The following is a 21,026-nucleotide window of genomic DNA, read 5'->3' as shown; positions in this document are numbered from 1 at the left end:
ATACTGTAATTCTTTATGGATTACATAATCACTACATCAAGATGGGAAAAAAGGACATTCGATAAATCTCTGTTTACTCGATGGAAACATACAGTTTGAGTATACTGGGTGTTTTTTTCACACGGGCTTCCCAAAAGTGAAATGTCAGGGGAAAAAGGGATACAAAACGCATTTTACACACACATTTATTTGTAAATTGTTTCGGTGACCCAAATCGCATTTTAGAAATCGCTCCTAGACCTAGCTCTTCTTTTATATTGCTAATGTGAACGGCCAAATACATATTTAATTGATATATCTGTTGAAATGCGACTTCAGTTTATTTCCTCCGATAGCAATGTGCAATGTTGTTGATAATGTTTAATCTTTAAGCGCCTTAATCCTCTGTGACAGGGAGCGCAGCCCGTATTCCATATTCATCATGGCGAGTTCAGAAGCCGCTCCAGCACCGGCAGCCTCCGCGGCGACGCACAAGGTAAAGCAATTAATCTAAGAGAAGATCTGTACATTTACCGGCAATTATATTCCGTCACGCCTTGTTCCGCTATGGAATTTATTGAATTCTTGGCATAGGTCAAGTAAAATCGTGGCCGATACATAAATCTACAAGGTCATGTGTGCAGAGGGGGGATTAAGTGCATTTTAATCTGTTTTATGAGCTTGGTATCTGCAAGGATAGAATTTCTGTTTAGAGCAGTAGGTAACACTTTTGCGCTGAAGGATTTTGTCGTTTTATATTTTGTAAGAAAAAAAAAAGAACGGTTCTCCAAAATACCTCAGTTTGTAGACCAAGCATCGAATTAAAGGTGTTATTTGTCTTTCCATTTAGTGACAGTGTTCTGCACCACTGCCAATGTTGATTTTATTTATTTTTTTGCGATTTACCGATTAAGTATAGGGGTTTCATATTTTATAGGTTCATATGTGATTATGTAATGTGACTGTGCCGCACTGAGCATGCATGGATACCAAAATAGATCGCAGCTGCTGGATCAGATGTCCTGTCTGTATGTTCATTTTTGCATTGAATTCTCAGCTCATGCAATGCTTCTGCACACTGAAATAACAATCTTCCACTGCAATATTCGTACTGCGGTACATCTGTAACCCAGCAATTATTATACATATATTTTATAATAAGTGCACCCACTGTGTATGAGCCTGCTGTTCTGTATTTTTTGCAATAGTACTTTTAAAAGTTCCTTGCTGCAATGTTAATATTCAACTAATCTTTTATCCGAAAATGCAAAATACGTCTTACAATTATAATTAATCTCGCTTTTAATATAATTTTTGAAATATGATAGATATATATATTTTAAAACTTTGTAAAATAGTATTGGTTTTCCTCTGCCTTGCATTGTTCTTGGACAATGGTAAATCTTTCTTCTATAAAATCTAACATACAGCAATATCACTGAGGTGCACAAATTGCTTGGGATTAAAGGTTTTAAAGAGAGAAAAACCATATCAGTCACTTATTTAAAAAAGCCTGCTTCTTTTCTGTTATAAAGTGCTCAACCCCAGAATGGGACCACAGTGGGAACATCCTTCCAGACACTCTGAATTAGACCGATCAGACTCCATGCTGCTAGGACACTTGATTTCATTAGTATTTATCCAGCAGCAGCTCCTTGTCCCTTCCTTCTTAAACTGAAGTTATGATTTTCCAATTGCCAATATGAATTAAGGTTGCCAGTGCCCTTTTGCATGAAGCACAATATGAGTTAAATCACTCTTTGATTTGGTTTTGAATAAGTTGTGAATATTTAATCTTGATTTTCCCTTTTTCCAGGGGTGCACCAAAAACTGCTGTGCTAATGATGCCCCAGGGTGCAGTATGAGTGAGACCAACAGCTTCAAGGTACACTTAGTGATTAACCAAGCCGTATGGAGTTCACTAACATGCTGTACATGCTTTCACAGGAATTCTATGTCTGGTTTCACTTCCATCTAGTGTATGTCTGCCATAGGAGCTTTGTAAAAACTATTTAAAATGTAAGCACCTGCAGATCAACAATTCGAATATAGAGGGTTTGAAGTACAGGTAATATATAGGTCACTTTCAGCGTACAGTGCTTTGTAGACATTCATTGAGGTAGTTTTTCATCTAGAAGTTTATATTCTGTACACACTTTGTGAGCTAGTTTAATTTCTAGATGTGTATACCAGTTGAAGGCCACAGTGCCACAGAGTTCAGCTCTATTATCATTCTCTGTAAATGCGGAAACATGTTTCAGGTCAAATGTGGGATGGAGAGTAGACTATTTAATTAAGTCTTCTTGAATAGATAGTGTAATTGAAAGTTATAGCCTATTATTACTTGGAGTTTTATTACTAATAGCAGAATGCGGTCTGATTTGATGTTCCATTTCCAAACACTTAATATTAGGAACTCACAACAATGGAAATTTCTCCCATTCATTTTCATGGAACTCAGCTCTCATTAAAGTGCAGTGGGTGCAGATTATGTTATGAGGTGTAATGGTAGAAAGATCACTCTTCCCCACTTTGGCTTACATAACTAATTCTCTCAATGGCAGATGTTTTCTATCTTTTGTATGACAGATGATTATGAATTTTTGCATGATTAGAATCTATTTCCACACTATAAGGAAAAAACTAATAATTTCTGACGTTTTGTGTTAATGACGTTAATCTATCTATATATTTATTTTTAAAATCTGTGTATTGGTACTGTATTATTATATATCAGTAATGGTCATTACAACCTGCAGAGCAGAGATGTACTTGCCTTTGGTCTTAGATTCAGGTGTTGCATTTTGCGAGTGCTCAGGTGAGGCTTGCCTGGTATGAAATCAGCAGCTTCCCTGTAAATGGATCCAAATTCATCCAGATGGCTCATAGGACGTAGCTTACCGAGGTGTTCCCAACTGCACTGCCAGAAAATGAAACTTGGGAAAAGTCAAATAAGAGCGTCTAAGTGAAAAACTGCAAAGCTGGACAATTTGCTTCTTCAGGAAGGCCGATGCACTGCTCGCGGATTGTAATCCATAATCACCCCCTGAAAATCTGCACAAATCGGGATATGTGAAAGTAAAATTGACATGGGAGCAGTGCTTATCAGTTGTCCTGGCGTCTCCTGTAGTTGACAGCGGATTTGAACAGGCTTCCTTGAGGGGGAATCCACCTTCTCTGATCTCCATAAGCCTGTGCCAATCAGGATTGGAGTGTTCCTGTTGCTTTTTTTCTCATGGACTATACTGTGGGCTAAGATTAAGATAATGCTGCTGGCATGCAACAAGTTGTTGATTAATGAATATGAATTTAATATTTTTGCAAGGCATGTTGTGTATGTACTGTGTTCAGTCACATGCAGTGTAGACTGTAAGCTTGAACAACATTCTTTCACATCTTAGTATAATTCTAATATTTACCAGAATAGGAGCTTACTAGGAGCTGTAGAGTGCTTATTCTGCTGAACTGTCTTGCCTAGAGAGCAGTGTTACACACTCACTGTTGGCTTTGGGGAAATTCTGTACCGTAATAGACACTTCAAAGGACAAAGCTTCCCCTGAGGGTGAATAGTTTAAATCCAGTCAGAGGTGCCTGTGGTGTCTAGCTCTGCTTTCTCGTAATTGTAAGACACGTGTAACCACAAAAAATGTGTGGAGCAACACACTAAGCAAAACAAAGAACATCTGTTAGCACATTTTGAGTTTTTATTTTCTTGAACACCTTTGTCCTACTTTAACAAGCTATCACATGTCTATCTGACAAGTACAGTGCAGGTCACTTAGCTACTGCTATAACTCATTGCCAGTTCACTGAAAACATAACCTGTGCGCATAGATGTGAAATGACCATCTGTCTGATAATAATGGTGCTAAATCGATGTAAATTACTAAGGTTGCCTGTGTCACAAAAGACTTACTCCCACAGCACAATTGGATGTAATGTATTTATATCTTAAGCAGCAGGTGTTACCCACTGTGCGGGAGTGCTAGAGAGGATGATGAAATCTTGATCTTTAATGATGTTGAAACATTGTGTCACCATAACTTTGTTAGTGGCTGTCGCTTCAATGTAGATGACAACGAATCTGTCACAAAGGTGGCTGGAAATCATTAAACATCTCTTGTTTCCTGTAGCCTTTATATGCTCTTCTTAGAGATGCAATGAAGCCATCTGTTGGCTAACTGAAATTGTCTTGGCCAGAATGTGCTGACAAAGGATTCATGTCATCTAATGTACTGTTAGTCTGAGTGGACAAAGTTCACTCTGACAAAAGACAACTGGTCTGTGGAGTCTTGGGGATCAACTGGTCACCACATTCAATCAAGTCATTCAAGACAGCGTTATTACTAGAGTAACGGCAATCTCCACAGGAACAGATATTTGACTAGAGCTACTTTTTGTGCAGATGGCTAAATTCCATCGAATCAAATTGATCATAAAACAGGACAAAATGATTTAGTGTGGAATTCCTCATTGGAAACCCACATACTATATCTATAAAAAATATTTTTGCACACTGCTTGTGCTGAATTGTATTTAAGTTGTATGTTATTTAACTTTGTTTTTGTTGCTGCTGCACTGAGTTTAGGTTTTGGTGTTTCCTTAAGGCCTTTGTATTGGAGCATACATGCAAATAAGAATTTCACATTTCATTGCATTTGTGCATTTGACCAATAAACTGAACTGAAATATTGTTCATTTACTGGATCCCCACCTGGTACTTATTATGTAGCTGTTATTTAATTATTTTTCTAATACAGTAAAGTGGATGTTAAACTACAAAGAAAACCAGAAGTGGCAGATTTATTCATTTTTTTATAACATTATTGGAAGGAATGTGTGATATTAAAGTAAAACATTCTTGCTGCATACAAAATGCAACCGTGTTTTCCTTTAGCTTGTGAACGCATAGTAGCCATGTCTGTATAGGAAGTAGAGTGGAATAGTGATTAGAGCTCTGGACCACAAAGCTGGGGGTTCAAAGTCTCTCTGCTGTTGTACCCTCAAACAAGATACTTCAGTCAGATTGTTATTGCAGAGCTGTCCTGATGTACAAATGGATCTCCAGTGTGTCATAGTAAATGAGAATTAACTTACTTAACTTACTTACTTAAGGTAAGAACACTAGTCATTCCTCTATGGTAAATTTGGTTGAAAAAGCGAAGAAACTCTAGAGCCTCCAACTACTATATATCATTAGCGCAGGCTAATACCAATGCTTTAATGAATATAAAGAAAATAGTCTCCTAAACTTTGTTTTAAAATTAAGGATAAACAAGGTAGAACATTATGGAAGCACTTGATGATACAGGTAAATTAATTATCCTGTCACTATAATACATTTGCACTGTAACACGTGTGTTATAGGCAAATTAAAGTCAAACATAAAATATGAACTTATACATAAATTACTGTTACCAAACATGTAATAACAAGAATCTTATTTACACATGAGAAGAAAACCTACATGTTCCTGTCTTGTGTTGTAAATACGTTTATTAATTGCATCTTAAATTAATTGTAAAATACATTATTTTTGCTGTGTACTTGCTGTATCTGTATAATGAAGAATTTACCACATTATTAATTCACTAAGAGAAGCACAGGAAAAATAACTAGTGGGTGACTGGCTGAATTAGCAGTGACATTTTAGAAATATGTGGGCCGAATCTGAAATGGTAGTTGGAGAATTGGAGAGTTGGAGAATTGGAGAATTGGAGAATTGGAGAATTGGAGAATTGGAGAGTTGGAGAATTCCATTGTTTAAGTCATGACAACTGGTTGGATTTGGTGCCCTTGCACTTGAATGTCTTCACAGAAAATGTTTCTGTCTTGCATCCTCCTATGTGTGACTTTGAAAACGTCCCAGGAGTTGCCTCAGTATTTGTTGCGCTCTGAGCACTGCTTAGACAGGGATGGTGAGCCACCTGCAGCAAAGTGCTTGACTCAGCGAGACAGCATCACGCTTTAATGTTATGCAAAATGTTCTTGCTAAAGGTAAAACCCTTTTATTTGAACAGACGTGCTTTATAATTTCGCCTGGGTGTAAAAACAGAGCAAATCCCATGCCAGAGTTGTTGTTTGATGTAGCTGCTACAGCCAAGTCGCCCTGCATTAGTGTCATTTAGTTCTGGCTGAAGGAACAGAGTTGAAGAAAAGATGCATTAATACTGTACAAACAGCTGAAGTGTATAGAAACTGGCATGGCTCTGTACAGAGGAAAGCATATCAGTCTAGACAGACCAAGAGTTTGTATTTTCATAGACATTAAAGACAATTAACAGACCAGAGTCAATGATCTGAGCTGCAGAAGTCTGAATGAGGAAATATATCAGAGATTTACTGCACAGGAGCATCCCGATCTGACTTACAGTATCTCCATTTCAAAATGATAAAGAACTTGAAGAGAAGTCATTTTGGTAGTCATGGAATTTCCATCCACTGTGCCAATTTTCTCTACACATCTTTTTTTGTGTGATGAAAAACAAGGTTTCTCTTTTACACACAGACAAGCACTCAGACACCCACAAGTGTATGTATAACAGGTAGTTTTTAAGGATTGGGTCTTTCAATGTGCTTCATAATGTACATGTCTAAAATGCATTTTATATCAGAGGAAAATAATTGTATATAACTTTCAAATATGGATATTAAACACAAAAATATAACATTGTTGGACAAATACTATATTTTGCTCTATATTTTTATGTATCGTACATTTTGCTGGAGGCTGTCTCAGAACCATTGTGCACTAGTCAGGAAACAAGAGCAGCTGAAAATCCAATGATTTTGGGATTGTCTCTAGGGTCTAATGCATAACGGATACATAAATTCTAAAGTGTTAAAAAGCAAAGGTTTAGGTACTGTATGTACTGTATTTGTTTTAAAATGTAAGGTGACTGTAGTATATATTTTTATTTAGTTTTGGACTTGAGCATGATAGTTCCCAAAATGAATCAACAGTCACACAATTTTATAGTTCAGGCGGGTAGCTGTGTCAGCATGCGTAGGCTGCAAAGGAACAAGTAATAGGTTTATTCCCTGCTGAAAAAAAGAAGAAAGAAAACACAGCTCACACCTGAAGAAGGCTCCACGGCCGATACGTTGTGTTTTCTTTCTTCTTTTTTTTCAGCATGGAATAAACCTATTACTTGTTCCCACACAATTGTATTTCTCCTCTGTTAGAAAGCATCTACAGGGATCACTACCTACAAAAAAGCAGTTATTTTTCTCTCCCCACAAGGCAGCGGACACTGTCATTGACTTGGCACCAACAATGAAGGAAAAGCCCAACCCATCAAATCTAGTGTTCGGAACAGTCTTTACTGACCACATGCTCACAATCGAATGGACATGCTCTGGAGGGTGGCAGAGACCTCACATCCGGCCATTCCAGAACCTGTCTCTGCACCCAGCGTCCTCCAGTTTACATTACGCTGTGGAAGTGAGTATGAACTCCAAAGTGAATTTATTTCTGTCCAGCTGTGGCAGTCAGAGTCACAGGATAGAAAAAACAGTCCTATGTTATAGTGAGTAATGAATATAATTGTGTTATTGTTCAAAGGTCCCTGATACATGATATTGTAACAAGAGCTAGAACACATTTTTTGTTTAACTGGTTAGATGGTTAAACTATACGACCAACTAAACTTGGAAGCATAAGAAAAATACAATGCTGTTTAACCCCATAATTTAGACAGTACAATGACAAATGCAGCATTTTACAAATGTAATTATTAGATATTTATGGTGCTTCACAATGTATTTAAATCAATTATTTCAGTAGCAGCTGTAAATAGCATGAAGAATTAATCGACTCAGCCTAGTGAAGATGAACTTGCACCACATTTTACTTGTTTGATCTGTGTCCCATATAATTTTGGAAATTAGAATATTAATCTCAACAAATCAATCAATAAACAGTTTTCTGTGATAATTAAGTCCTTGATAATTCCATCACCCATCCCAATGCGATACGAGTGAATCAGCCATTCATGCTTTTCTTACATAATCATAAAGAAAGAATGATTGACTTCTAGTGCTACTTTAGTAAAAATATTTTTTCTAAACGTATTTTTCCAACAAATAATTCTGTAATATTTTCAGGAGTGTCCTGGAGTTTGTTTTTAGGTCTGTTTTAGGGAACTCATACTGTTTCATGTTGAATACTATACAGTAGATGTATTTTATAAGTGCTTTATCATCTTTCTTTTTCAGTTTTTCAATGCTGAAAGGCACATAGAAGAAACATAAGAAAGCATTTGCATACAACTCTATTATTTGTCATTCATTTTAAAACATCTTTAACTTTAAAGGAGTTTAATGGAGGAACAGAAATTAGCTGTAAATCAAATTAGCTGTAAGTCATCTTAAGTCAAAAGCATGAGGTTGCTTTTGAGTTATTGTAATATTTATATTGGACTAAAAAATCTTTTTAAGGGTTAGTTTTTAACTTTTTCTGTTGAGTTGTTATTTGTTTCTGTTTCCTGAACTGGCCATCTCCTCCCTCCACATATACTGTAGGTGGCAGTTCAGTGTGATTGATTATTACTCAGTCTAGACAATGGCAAAATGGGTGATACAGGCCAGAGCAGAAGTGACAGTACTAAAACAGGAATATTTGCACATTTAGGTATCACTTAAAAGATAAGCAGCTTTCTTAGCAACAAATTACAGAACAAAAAGGACACATAATGTTAACAGTGGCAATTCGTTATTTGGTAACTATAACACCTATGAGTTTCAGCTGAAGTACATATTTCAAGGGGAGTCTTGCAATCCCCTGGTCAGCCACAGGAGGGCCATGTGTCCTGTCGTGCCTAGTGCCACAGGACTTCAGATGTGTTCTGTAACATCACAGCAGTGAAGTTATAAATTAAACAGAAAGGTTTATACATCTGCATTAATGCTGCTCTAACTGCAAGCCATTTTTTCCTACTGTTCAGTTATTTGAAGGTTTGAAAGCCTACAGGGGACCTGATGATAATATTCGACTCTTCAGGCCACTGCTGAACATGGAGAGAATGCTGAAATCTGCTCAAAGAGCATGCTTACCTGTAAGCAAAAGAAACTATTTAATAAGTATTTTATGCTTGTGTTTTTTAATCAGTTCTCTAAAAGCTTTAAAGTTTGCAATTGCATACCTGTAGCAATATCTTAAAATTGATAAAATAATTAGAATTCTTATCTTGAACAGCCCAGCACATCTCTGTGTTTACACATAAAGCCATAATACTTTAGGAGACACTGACATCGTCCAGCAAGTCAAAAATGCAAGGCACATCCTTTCATTCAACGTCAAATTCCCTTCTTATTTCTCCATGAAATGAATGGAAATGACGAAGGCAGAGCTTCAAAAACCTAATTACTGCAGTTATTTACTGTGCTTCACAATAGATCTAAAACAATTTCATGTTTCCGGGTTATTGTTTTAGCTAATGTATAAATGAGTGCCTATATAATATATGTACCATTCATAAGGACAGAACATCCTAATGAAAAATAACCACAATTAGTGCTGGAAACCTGGAGCAGGAATTTTGCCTAACTCAGTTTCTTGCTCCACCTCAGAGCTTTGAGAAGGAGGAGCTGCTGGAGTGCATCAGGAAGCTTGTTGAAATCGATAAGGAGTGGGTGCCTTATTCTGATTCTGATAGCCTCTACATCCGCCCGACCTTCATTGGAACTGAGGTAAGGAAACGGATACTGCATCTTATGCCTGCCCTCATACAGGGTTATCCCGTCGTTAACTTGATAGAGCTCATTAATAAAACAAAATGGAAACCTTGTAAGTTACAATAAACCTCTATACCCATGAAACATTGAAATCAGAAAGCTCTACTACATTAATCCAATGATTTTTTTTAGCCCTGTACATGTAAAAACACATTTGTATAATAGCAGGTAGAGTTTTAAGATAAATGTCTAACTTAGCAGTTCAGAATTCAGAAGTAACTATTTAGGAGCTACTGTTCACTTTTGGAATAGCCTGTGCTCCAGACAAATGTTAAGATAAGATTAGCCATATACAGTTTCTTGTAATAGGAATTTGTCTTTTTTCACATACCCCAGCTTGCTCTCCATGAGACACGCAGACAGGGAGAGAAGCCTGGGGTCAGAGCACAGGGTCAGCCATTTATACAGCACCCCTGAAGCAGCTGGGGTTAAGGGCCTTGCTCAGGGGCCCAACGGAGTAGAATTCCTCTGCTAGCTGCAGGATACAAACCGGCAACTTTCCAGCCACAGGCACGGATCCTTAACCACAGAGCCACCGCACTGCCCAATAACTCTATCCAATTCAGATCATGATTATTACACTAATATTTATGTCATTGTTTTCTTAACCCTGTGCCATTCAGCCTTCATTGGGTGTAAAGAAACCTTCTAAAGCCCTGCTGTATGTGATCCTCTGTCCGGTTGGACCTTACTTTTCAACTGGGAGTTTTAACCCTGTGTCCTTGTGGGCGGATCCAAAATACATCCGAGCCTGGAAAGGAGGGACTGGAGACTGCAAAATGGGAGGGTAAGAAAGAAAAAAAACGAGTAACAGCCTGGAAGACCAACTGATTAGACTGATAATACATAAATAGCTCACTTTTATGTTAATGGGCAATTCATGCAAGCGGATAGGAAAGATTGCTGATGATCTCTCCCACCCAAGTTACCACCTTTTCTTAAACGTCCCTCAGGAAGATGCGACCGGCCTATTAAAATCCAGAAACACCTGGTATTTGAACAGTTTCTTTTCTAGAGCTGTGTTTGTGCTTTACCTGTATTCCTAGTTGTATGAGCACTGTCTTAATGATGTCTATTGTCTCTATTATGCATGGTATACAGTACAGTATACAGAACAGTTTTGCAACACCAAGCACACCAGAGTAAATTTCTTGTACATTGAATGTACTTGGCGAACAAAGGTGATTCCGATTCTGATTCACAGTCAAGTTCTGGAAGTGTCAGGTAGGCTTTCTCACTTGGAGATCTTTGTGGTTTCCCACATCTTCCTGGGGGAGAGCCAAGGAGCTATGTAATGAATTGGTGTGAAGTTAGTTCCTCTAACCACAACAACTGCGCAATATGATTTATTACGCAACAACATGTATCTTTTAGAGAGTCTGGCATTTCTTCAGAACGTTCAGCCTTTTTAAAATCCAAAACTGGGTAGACAAACAGCCTTTGAATTTTAACTTAAATGGAAAAAGCAGTGGTAAATAGCTCCAACAATCATCATTGCAAGTTTTTTTGGACCTTAATTCTACTATGATATTCCTTCAAAAATTCCCTGGAAAATGTAAGCATGTTCTAAGCCTGTAGGGATATCGTATTTCCATGGCAAAAAACAAATAGTTGTTTTTTGATTAAGCACACAAATACTGCACATAAATGTGCAGTTAATAAACTGTAGACGTACAATCGTAGTCTTTTGACCTGTGGCGTTTTTCTGGGACAGGTGTAGTGAAAGCTTCAAGGTTTATTCATGCAGAATCTTGTATGTATGGAGCACAGCCATTGATACTACATGACCTGATTATTGAACCATGGCCTTGAAAAGAGTCAGCACTTGATAAATGTAGTAGAAGTGCTGCGCCCAAGTATTACGTTATGGAGCAGAGTGTGAACTTTAAAGTAAATGCAATTATACAATTCTAATCCTGTGATATATTACATAATTTTAATTCTCTTTGTTAAAAAAATGTAAATTAGTGAAATTAAAACAATTCATATCACTGTCAGTCCTCAGCAGGGGTCTCATTTCCCGGAAATATAATACTTGCTTGTTGAAAACTCAAGTACTGTAATTCAGTGGTCTGAGTGGTTTTATTTCACCGGGCAGTTTTGTAAACCAGGTGTGAAATTGAAGTGTACAGTATGTATTTCTAAATCCAACATAAACATGTTATGACACTGTTCTGCCCTGGGGAATGTTGTGGCTGCGAGACAGACTGAGGAATCCGATTGATTGGTGTGGGTGAAGATGAGCAGAGGTGAGGAGGAGGTGTTGGACAGACCGACAGAGCAGAGAATGTGCTGCAGAGCAAGGCAGAGCAGTGGATGTGCTGGACTGACAGGCAGAGCACAGGAAAGGCTGCACAGTCAGGCAGATCATGGAGATTGCTCCCTGACCTGATTGTACATCAAGTCTTGATTCAGATGTGGGATCAGAAGGCTATGACATTTTCAGACAGGTTGCAGGATAACTTTCAGGAGCACCTCAATTCCCTAAGGGTGAAGGGTGAGTGTCCGCTGGAGGAAAGAACAGGGCTGATAAATATCCAGCCCTGATAAAATAATCACCCATTACCCGAGGGCAGGTGGCACGGACAGCTTTCCTGACCGTATTCTCATGACACCAGGTGCTGTTTGACTCCACAGGTGAACAAGGCCAGTTGCTGTGGAGACCAGAAACTGTGAGCTTGGCATTGCCCGGGTGTAACAATATCCCGGAAAAACTTCTTAAGCAGGTTGTTTCTAAGACTGGAGTTTTTCTTTAACTTTTTAAAATATATTCCTCTGTTCCCTCCCTGAATCACGTTGTATACTGTAATATACGGAGAGACATTAAAAACAAATGTTATTTGTACATAAACCCATCTCCATTTGTGAGGCCTCTCAGTATGTAAAGAACAACTTTTATAAGATAATTAGATATAATTAGTATTTGCGCAGGGGCAAATGGGATGAAGATAGCTGAAGTGGTTTGGTGAGAGACTCTTGGTGCCCTTTCTGGCTAAATCTTGATGAGGGACTGTGGATATCCAATCCTGATCCAGAGAGCTGGTGTGTCTGCAGGTCTGCTGTGTCTCTTTAAATCTGAAGAACTTGACAAATAAACCTAATAACGAGCTGATTTAGGTGATTAAGAGGCAAAATTAAATGGAAACCTGTAGACTCACAGTCTCTGCAGGGCCAGGAGTCAAGCCTTGCTTGGGGTGGTCTTCATACAGATGTGAATTGATGAAGTCTGAAGATGACAATAATATTATGAATATGGGCACATCCCATATAGCTGCATCAGCATTGGTAACGTGTATTTGGTCAATGGATAGGAAACAGACGACAGACAAGGGATGTATGCTAAACTTGGAGATATGTAATTAGTGGAGTACCACAGGGATCTGTACTAGGACAAATGTTCTACCTAATATATACAGTTTATCAATGATCAAGATACTGATGTAGTTAGTCAACTATTCCAGTTTGCATACGATACAAAAATAATGATTACCAAACAATTTAAGAGCAGCAAATTAAATTAAAAAAGACTTATATAATTCTTGTGTGCAAAAAGTGGGCAAACATCTGGCCAATGACACGTAATACAGACTAGTGCAGAGTATTAGGTACATGTAGCAAGTAATAAACTATAGATGCACTGAGCTTGACAAGGCTACTTATGAGAAAGACATTGTAGGTGTTTATATTTGACATTTACATCTTCTATCTAGACAATGTGGGGAAGGAATACAAAAGACAGGATTTTATATAGTAATATATAAAGTTTCTATATAGTGTAGGTAAAACTTTAAATGGGATGTTGTATTAAAAATATACACTGCATTCAATTAGAATATGGTGTGCATTTTTGGTCATCATGTTACAGAAAAGATAATGTAGCTCTGGACTCAGTCCAGGCAAAAACAACCATGTCCAGGTTAAATGAAGGTCCAGCTTCAACGGGCTAAAAGATGGCACCTCTTCCTTGTAACTGTTCTTATGTTCTTACTATCACTTTTCAATTAGAATGTATTTGAAGAAACTGTGAGAACAGTTTAAAGACATCTAATAAAGCCAGTGAATTTGTGGACAATAGCACAAGAATAAATTGTTCTGTCATTGTATGTGCGTTATGTTTATTATCCAGTAACTTGCTCATCACGTGTTCCAATACACATGCGACACAGCTCTATTTTAAGGATTCCGATTTTACTTTTAAAGGAATTATGGCGCTTCCCTGTACGCGCAGTATGAAGCAATGGAACATGGATGCCAGCAAGTCCTTTGGCTTTATGGAGAGGACCATCAGATAACTGAAGTGGGAACCATGAACCTCTTTCTTTACTGGATAAATGAGAATGGAGGTAATAATATTTGTTTTCCTAAAATCAAGAGAGAACTGAAAGCTTATAAATTCAAAAACATTTACGGTCATGTACAGTAGTCATGAAAGTACCTTGTCACATTCTGATTAAATAGTTCACATTTTTTTACAGTTTCCTGCCACAAGCAGAGCCCCCGCATTCCCATTTTACAAAGAGTATTTGTTAGAATGAAAATGAAATGAAAGAAATCAAAAGCTATATAATTTATATAACATGAGCTACATTATCTAGTTTTACGGTTACTCACAATGTAAGAACCAATGCTACAATGTGAACCATGATATCTACTGAATCATTAACAGTTTCTAATTAACATCAACCATTAAAATTATTTGCTGCAATGCCTGTAAATCTGTTAGCTCTCTATGGTATGATTATAAGCAACAACATTGGCCTAAATATATTTAGCTGATTTCTTGCCTCCATATTGTGGATAAATTCCACTAAGCCTCCTACAGATTCAAAGTGTAGTTGAGAAGAGTTTGCAAGTAGTTGTAAGCTGATACAACAGAGTTTACTGCCAAAATTGAAACGTGATGAGGAGGCTTGGGTACAGAATTCCAAGGCACAGCTTCATCTCCACCTGTTGAGTGGGACAAGCCAGTCAAAAAGACAGGGCCCATCAGACTATGCTATCGGCATACAAGAAGATTAGTCTGAACGCCTTTTCATATAATCTTCCAAGAGTGATTCCAATTAAAAGGAAAGATCTTTAAAATAACAAAATGGTCTTCATTCACTTTTTATGTAAAGATCTTTAAATCAAATGTGAATTGTAGCTTCTTTTTTTGCTTCTATTCGAGTTTGGCTTTGTAAAAGGTAATGTGCATTGTATATTCCTTCCAGTATGGAATTGGCAGCCAGTAATTGAATTCACAACTAACCACTGCGTGCTTTCTCATACAAGAAAGCTTGCATCATGGAGCCATCTGCTTCTTATTCACACTCACAGTGGCTTCAGGGGAGTGGGCATCCACAGCTGAGGGCTTCAGCTCTGTCTTAGAGAAGCCAGGGGCATCCTGTCAGACTGACAACAGTCAGATGCTCAGAACAGCTCTACTTAATGGAGTTTTAAACGAATGATGGAGAGGAGATCCTCCACTAAACTTTCTCACTTCCATTCACCAAAGTATCACTACTCTAGTGCACCTGCTGGTGCCTCGTTATTCATCCCTCTCTCCGTCTTCTGCTGGCCCTCCATGACTCATCCCCTGTAAATCGATGGGGGACTCCAAAAGCCTTGTCCTTACAGTCAGGTTACTGTTCCCTCAGCCAGGTTAAGCCAATAAATCAGTTTAATTCAAATTACGTCTTTACTACAGCTTAATTAAGGTTTAGCTGAATGATCAAATAAAGATTTGAAGGCTCACAAACGTGTCCTTACAAGTGACTCGGACATGTCATTCCAGGCCAGAGAAATCCAGTGATAAACATCCATCTATCCGTTCACAGCGGTAAAAAACTGCCCCAATGTGCCACCCTAAAATAAACATTTGAAATAAAATGTATTCCTGGTTAAAAATGAAAAACGCTCATATTTAAATGTGAAATTATTTTTGTCATTATTCTGACTCTCAGCTAAATTATGAGTCTATTGTATTTGCTGGTTGCCTAAACTCTGCCCTATTTAGAGAAGGCATCCGCAGGGAAAGATGTTTCAGTCACACCACTTCAGAATTTCACAGTTCGCAAGGTACTGTGTAGTTTCCGGCATTCAGGACAATTTTTTATTTTATTTTCGTTAGAGGAAGAGCTGGCGACTCCACCGTTGGACGGGGTCATTTTACCTGGTGTTACTCGACAGAGTATTATCGAGCTCTGTCAAAAGTGGGTAAGGAATGGTTTTCTTCACTGAGCAAGTCTGAACTTCGTGACCTGGGGGAGAAAATGTCTCCTACTGGAGAACTAGCGTTACACACTGTGACGTAATCAACTTCTGCATTCACATTGCCTTCAGGAATAAAAAAAAACACATTTTAGACTGAAATATCATAAACATAGCTTTGCCTTTCACGTATAGTCTTGTGGAATGTTTTTATAAAAACGTGAGTCTCGGTTACAGTTGTATTCATTGGCAGAATGAAATTTCCCCTTTTGCTTTGACTCATTAAAACAAAATGTAGAAATCTGAGCATTGCATCTGTAGTTAAGGCGACTGCTAAGGACATGGAAACTCAGCGATAACATGTATTTGATGGAGTCGCGGGCTGGTGTGGTGTGTTGATACCCCATTTGTCCATATGAGTGGTGAGTGGAAGATGGACTTGCTTCCTTGACATGGCACCAGGCGGGTATCCCGACTCTGCTGGAACCCTGCCAGATACACATATAACACAGAAGATACTAGATGCCTGTCTTTTGTTGAAGCAAAGCTTTATTTATTTAGAAGAATGCAAATTATGTACACCTCACTGTTCAAGAACAAAGACACATGACTTTTTTGTGAGAAGTGTGTGACAGTGGGGATGCAGACGCTTTCTGCTGCTAAGCCATGAATTACCTGGATATGATCAGCATAGAATTAGAGGAGTTCTTTATTGATGGAGATTATACAGTATATTCAGGGCTAGGTCATTGGTTGAGTATTTCATTGATGAGCTCTTTTTTTAAAACTTCTATGGCGGACACGAGGTCTTGTTAGATTTTTAAATGTGGTCTTTTCAGGGTATAGTGAATATGTAATATATCTAACATCTACTGTAGAGAGATATCCCATGTATTAGAATAAGAATAATGCCATGGTTCTGGTTAAATATGACTGAATCCGTTGGTGGACCTTTTTTTCTTTAAATTATTGCAGAGCTGCTAAAAGTGTTTGTCTAGGACAATGGTGTATCATATAAGCTGTAGGTGGAAAGATATGTGCTTTTAACACTACAATCTGATGCTTCATAGCAGAGGTTGAGATACAGTGGGGGTGTATAGAAAAATTGGATCAACTACTTGCAAGATATGTTTGGTTAAATGCTTAATGTTGCTCTTTCTGTTGCTCTAAAATCTAAAATCTGAAGGAAACTGTTTTTTTCTTTTTTTTTCTTATAGTATACTCCAATCATGATGTGATGCAGAAGTGAGCCTTATCATGAGAGTATTTAAAAAACGTACAAGGAGTTTATGGAAAGATTGGGGATGGCAGATATGCCAAAAGTATTTATGTGAGGAAGGAGCAGCCATCACTGACAGGATTAAACTACTGCTGATGTGGCCGATTCATAAAGTCTAGTGAGATGAACAGTAACATCATATTTCTGGAGATATTTCAGTCTTATACACTATTTGTGTAGTGTGCAGAACAGATCAGCACCATGGATAGTAGCATAAATATATTTTACCATTCAGTACAAAAGTACATTACTAAATAGTAATCATTCTATTTTGCTACAGGATATCCTACAGTGGATGCAATTCTTAATTTTCTTATATTTCAAAATGCACATATGCACCCATTAGAAACAGAGACTATGCTAATTGGGAAATGGGCATCACCATGCTGTTGTGATCAATGCTGCACAGCATATTGAGAACACGGTGTTGTACCTCTTTTCTCACTCTCCTCTCCAGGGCGAATTTAAAGTGTCAGAGCGTTACGTAACCATGGCAGACCTGCTGACTGCTTTGAAAGAGGAGCGAGTGAAGGAGATGTTCGGCTCTGGAACGGCCTGTGTAGTGTGCCCAGTGGGACGCATACTGTACCAGGAAGAAGTAAGATGTGGATTAATCGCTGCACTGAAGATCAGAGCAAAGAACAAAAGTCAGATTATTTGTCATAGATATATCAAAGAAGTTCCGAATTCCGGAAGATAGCCTGTTACAAATCTCATAGAGCACATCAGAAGAGGTTACAGACTCAATCAGCACGTAATATACTGCAGTGGTCCAGACAGATCTAAGTAAGATGTTATCATAGAAGCAATTGATTAGATTTAGATTTTTCTCACCTACCTCACTGAGGGATCAATACCCTGGCCGTGGGGAGCAGGTCACCAGAATCCCTCTGGTAGGTACTTCTACCAGGGTATGGAGGGGTGTGAGGCAGTGAACATCGGGACCTGATGGATGAGAAGGGGCAAGGTTAGGGGAGTTCGAGTGGGGATCTGCTTCAGAAACCTTTGGCTGCAAAGAAACAAGTCAAGCTTATTTCTGTGCTGTAAAATAGAAAGGAGAAATGCAACGTTTCAGCTATTGAAATGTTGTGTTTCTCCTTTTTTATTTTTTAAGGTTAGGGCTGCCCTCCATTTTGAACTGTCAAGAAAAACTCCTTGAAGTATGTCACTAGAATTTCGTTCAAGTTGAAATACCAGCAAAAGCAAAAAAACACCATACAAGTACATTGGACTTCCTCATGCCACATTAGGGTAAAATACTCACCATAAAGATGAAAGTAAATCTCCCCATTCTTATTTCTAGAATTTGCATATCCCTACTATGGATAATGGACCAAAGTTGGCAACAAGAATACTGAAGCAGCTCACAGACATCCAAGTAAGAGTCTTGTTCAACATTTTTTAAATTCTTTTCCAAGGTTTGAATAATTATTTCATCTAGAATTTTTTTTTTTTCGTTTAAAGGAACTCCTTGTGTGATTTTTAACTATTCATGACAGTATCCTCATTACCTTGATGGCATTGCAAAGGTGCCGTTTACTACCTGACAATTGCAAATGTATTGACAGCTGGCCTGTTGCTGCCAGTTTGCTGTCCACGTCTGAAGGAGAAACAGTGCATAGAGCTGTCAACAGTGATGCAAAGTGTTAATGCAGAAACTAGTGCTTGAAACTAAATTAATAAAACTGTTGAGGCATATGTGCTTCAGGATCTAAACAAAAAACTGTCAGGTCTATAAGTGCACATCTTCTTGAAGACAAGTTAAGAGTCTGATATCTGTGCTTGTTCTTTCATGCTTTCATGATAAATGAAAGTGAGGGCAGATATGCCAAACAACATACGACAAACAAAGAGCCCTAGTAATTATCATATCTTTTCTTCTAAATCACTCTGTTGTTGGGCTCTGGATTTATTGATGCAATCTCTAAGCCTCATGCTCCAGCTTTTTACCTCCTCATCAGGCTGACTTTGAAAGGTTAATGTTGTATTAATAGTTGCCATGGGATATCAGAGACGAGATAACGGCAAACATTGCTCTTGAAAGCCGATATTAAGCACTCGATGTAATTACAAAAAGTAATTATTGTTTCAGCTTTTGTGAACTTCAAAGCAAAGATGTTTCAAATGAAGGCATCGAGAACAAAAGCGCATGAAAGGCTAATGAACAATAAAATTAGTAAATCACAGAAAAGAGTGGGATAATGTTAAATCTGTTGACATTTAATTTTTGATGGAAACAGAATTCATCCCTTCCGAAGACAAAGCATTGTGCAAATAAATTCTGTGTCTCAGCAAAGACGGTTGATGAAGGATTGTTTTCCAAATGCTGCATTTTGTTTTGCTCATGGTGCTTTCATGTTAATTGGAAAATTGGATTTTTGCAGACAATTATTTAGTTTTTCTTTCATTATGTAGAACTAATTTACCATATCCAGCAGAAATAATTTCCACAGAGTCTTTAATATTTGCAATGTTTATATTTCTCTATCCCTACCTTGTATCAGCAAAAATTCTGTAAGAAAAATTGTTTTTTTTCAGACTTAATGATCTCATTTATTTATATTTTTTGTGAAAAGCTGTTTTCACACTTGTACAGTCGCTCTATATAGAAAACCTCAAGATTAAATTTGCAGTGACTAAATTGTAGATTTAAAATTGAGGCAAGATGACTCAAAACAATAGAATTTGGAGTCTGAGTTTTGTGTTTAACAGTATTCAGCTATGTAACCAGTAAGTACTCATAGTATTTTGTGGTCCTTGGCTGTATTATGCTTCTATTTCCAGGTACACCCTTCTGTTGCTGTCTTAATTTGTGACTCTGAGAATGTTTTTGTTCATACTTTGTTTATAAAAATATATGTTTTCTTTTATTTTAGTATGGTAGAGTTCCGAGTGACTGGACAAACATGGTGTAGTGAAGATGGAGGAGGCTGGGCTGAGTTCTCTCACACGTGTACTGTATGCACTTCTGCTGAGCACAGTGCTGAAACATTCAGCCAAAAGAACAATGCTACATACTACACACAGTAGCGTAGTTCTGTTAACTTTAACCTGAAAATACAGTGGATTTCCTCAAAGGGATGTTACAGTAGATGTAGTTTGGTATATAATAGTTGTAACATGAAGGCCATATGCAGTTCCTCCAATTTTACCTGTTTAAGACACAAGTAGAATGAGATTACTTGGTGAAACTGATTAAAAGTAGATTTAACATGAAACAAAATCAAAAACGAAAACTGAAAAGTAAGATGCGTAAAAGGAATAAGTGCTGAGGATCAGTTTACATTTTTTATAGAGACATCTTGTGTGTCATAATAGTTTATTACAATAAGTAATACATTTATTCTGCCACAATTCTGTGTACTTGTTTCATCCCTGGTCTTAGGCAGAGGGGTGAAGAATGGAACCAGTTAAGTAAAGGCTCTTCTAAAGAAGAAGGTTTTGAGTCTAGATTTGAAGGAGTTTAGAGAAGGTGACTCTCTGATATCCTTGGGCAGAGAGTTCCAGAGTTCCAGAGCTTGGGGGCATAACAGGAGAAGGCCCTGTCACCCATAAAATGTAGACGGGCTTGGGGGACAGTTAGGAGACCAGAATTAGAAGAGCGAAGGTTGCGAGGTGGAGAGTAGGGCGATAATAGCTCAGACAGGTACTGAGGTGCCAAGCCATGCAGAGCCTTATAGGTGAGCAGGAGGATTTTGAAGTCAACACGAAACTTGACTGGTAGCTAGTGCAAGGACTCCAGGACAGGAGTAATGTGATCACTTGCACTAGAACTGGTTAGGATTCTGGCGGCCGAATTTTGGACATACTGGAGTTTGTTCAATTTGGATTTAGACAGATTGAA

General features: G+C 37.9%; 1 protein-coding gene across 1 annotated transcript in view; it reads left to right on the top strand.

The window, feature by feature from the left end:
* Nucleotides 1-421: 421 nt before the first annotated feature.
* Nucleotides 422-21,026, top strand: part of bcat1 (branched chain amino acid transaminase 1) — a 70,143-nt gene continuing 49,538 nt past the window's right edge. Inside the window, exons 1-10 of the mRNA XM_088923774.1 lie at nucleotides 422-475; nucleotides 1,796-1,864; nucleotides 7,223-7,423; nucleotides 8,925-9,035; nucleotides 9,550-9,669; nucleotides 10,338-10,501; nucleotides 13,915-14,057; nucleotides 15,824-15,909; nucleotides 17,640-17,780; nucleotides 18,486-18,560. Of these exons, the coding sequence (XP_088779900.1) occupies nucleotides 422-475; nucleotides 1,796-1,864; nucleotides 7,223-7,423; nucleotides 8,925-9,035; nucleotides 9,550-9,669; nucleotides 10,338-10,501; nucleotides 13,915-14,057; nucleotides 15,824-15,909; nucleotides 17,640-17,780; nucleotides 18,486-18,560 (1,164 nt within the window). The remainder of the gene's footprint in view (nucleotides 476-1,795; nucleotides 1,865-7,222; nucleotides 7,424-8,924; nucleotides 9,036-9,549; nucleotides 9,670-10,337; nucleotides 10,502-13,914; nucleotides 14,058-15,823; nucleotides 15,910-17,639; nucleotides 17,781-18,485; nucleotides 18,561-21,026) is intronic.

Source organism: Atractosteus spatula, chromosome 8 (genome assembly GCF_055471065.1).
Source record: "Atractosteus spatula isolate fAtrSpa1 chromosome 8, fAtrSpa1.hap1, whole genome shotgun sequence".
Lineage (NCBI taxonomy): Eukaryota > Metazoa > Chordata > Actinopteri > Semionotiformes > Lepisosteidae > Atractosteus > Atractosteus spatula.
Note: the sequence above shows the minus strand (reverse complement) of the source record. Positions and strands in the feature narration are given on the sequence as shown.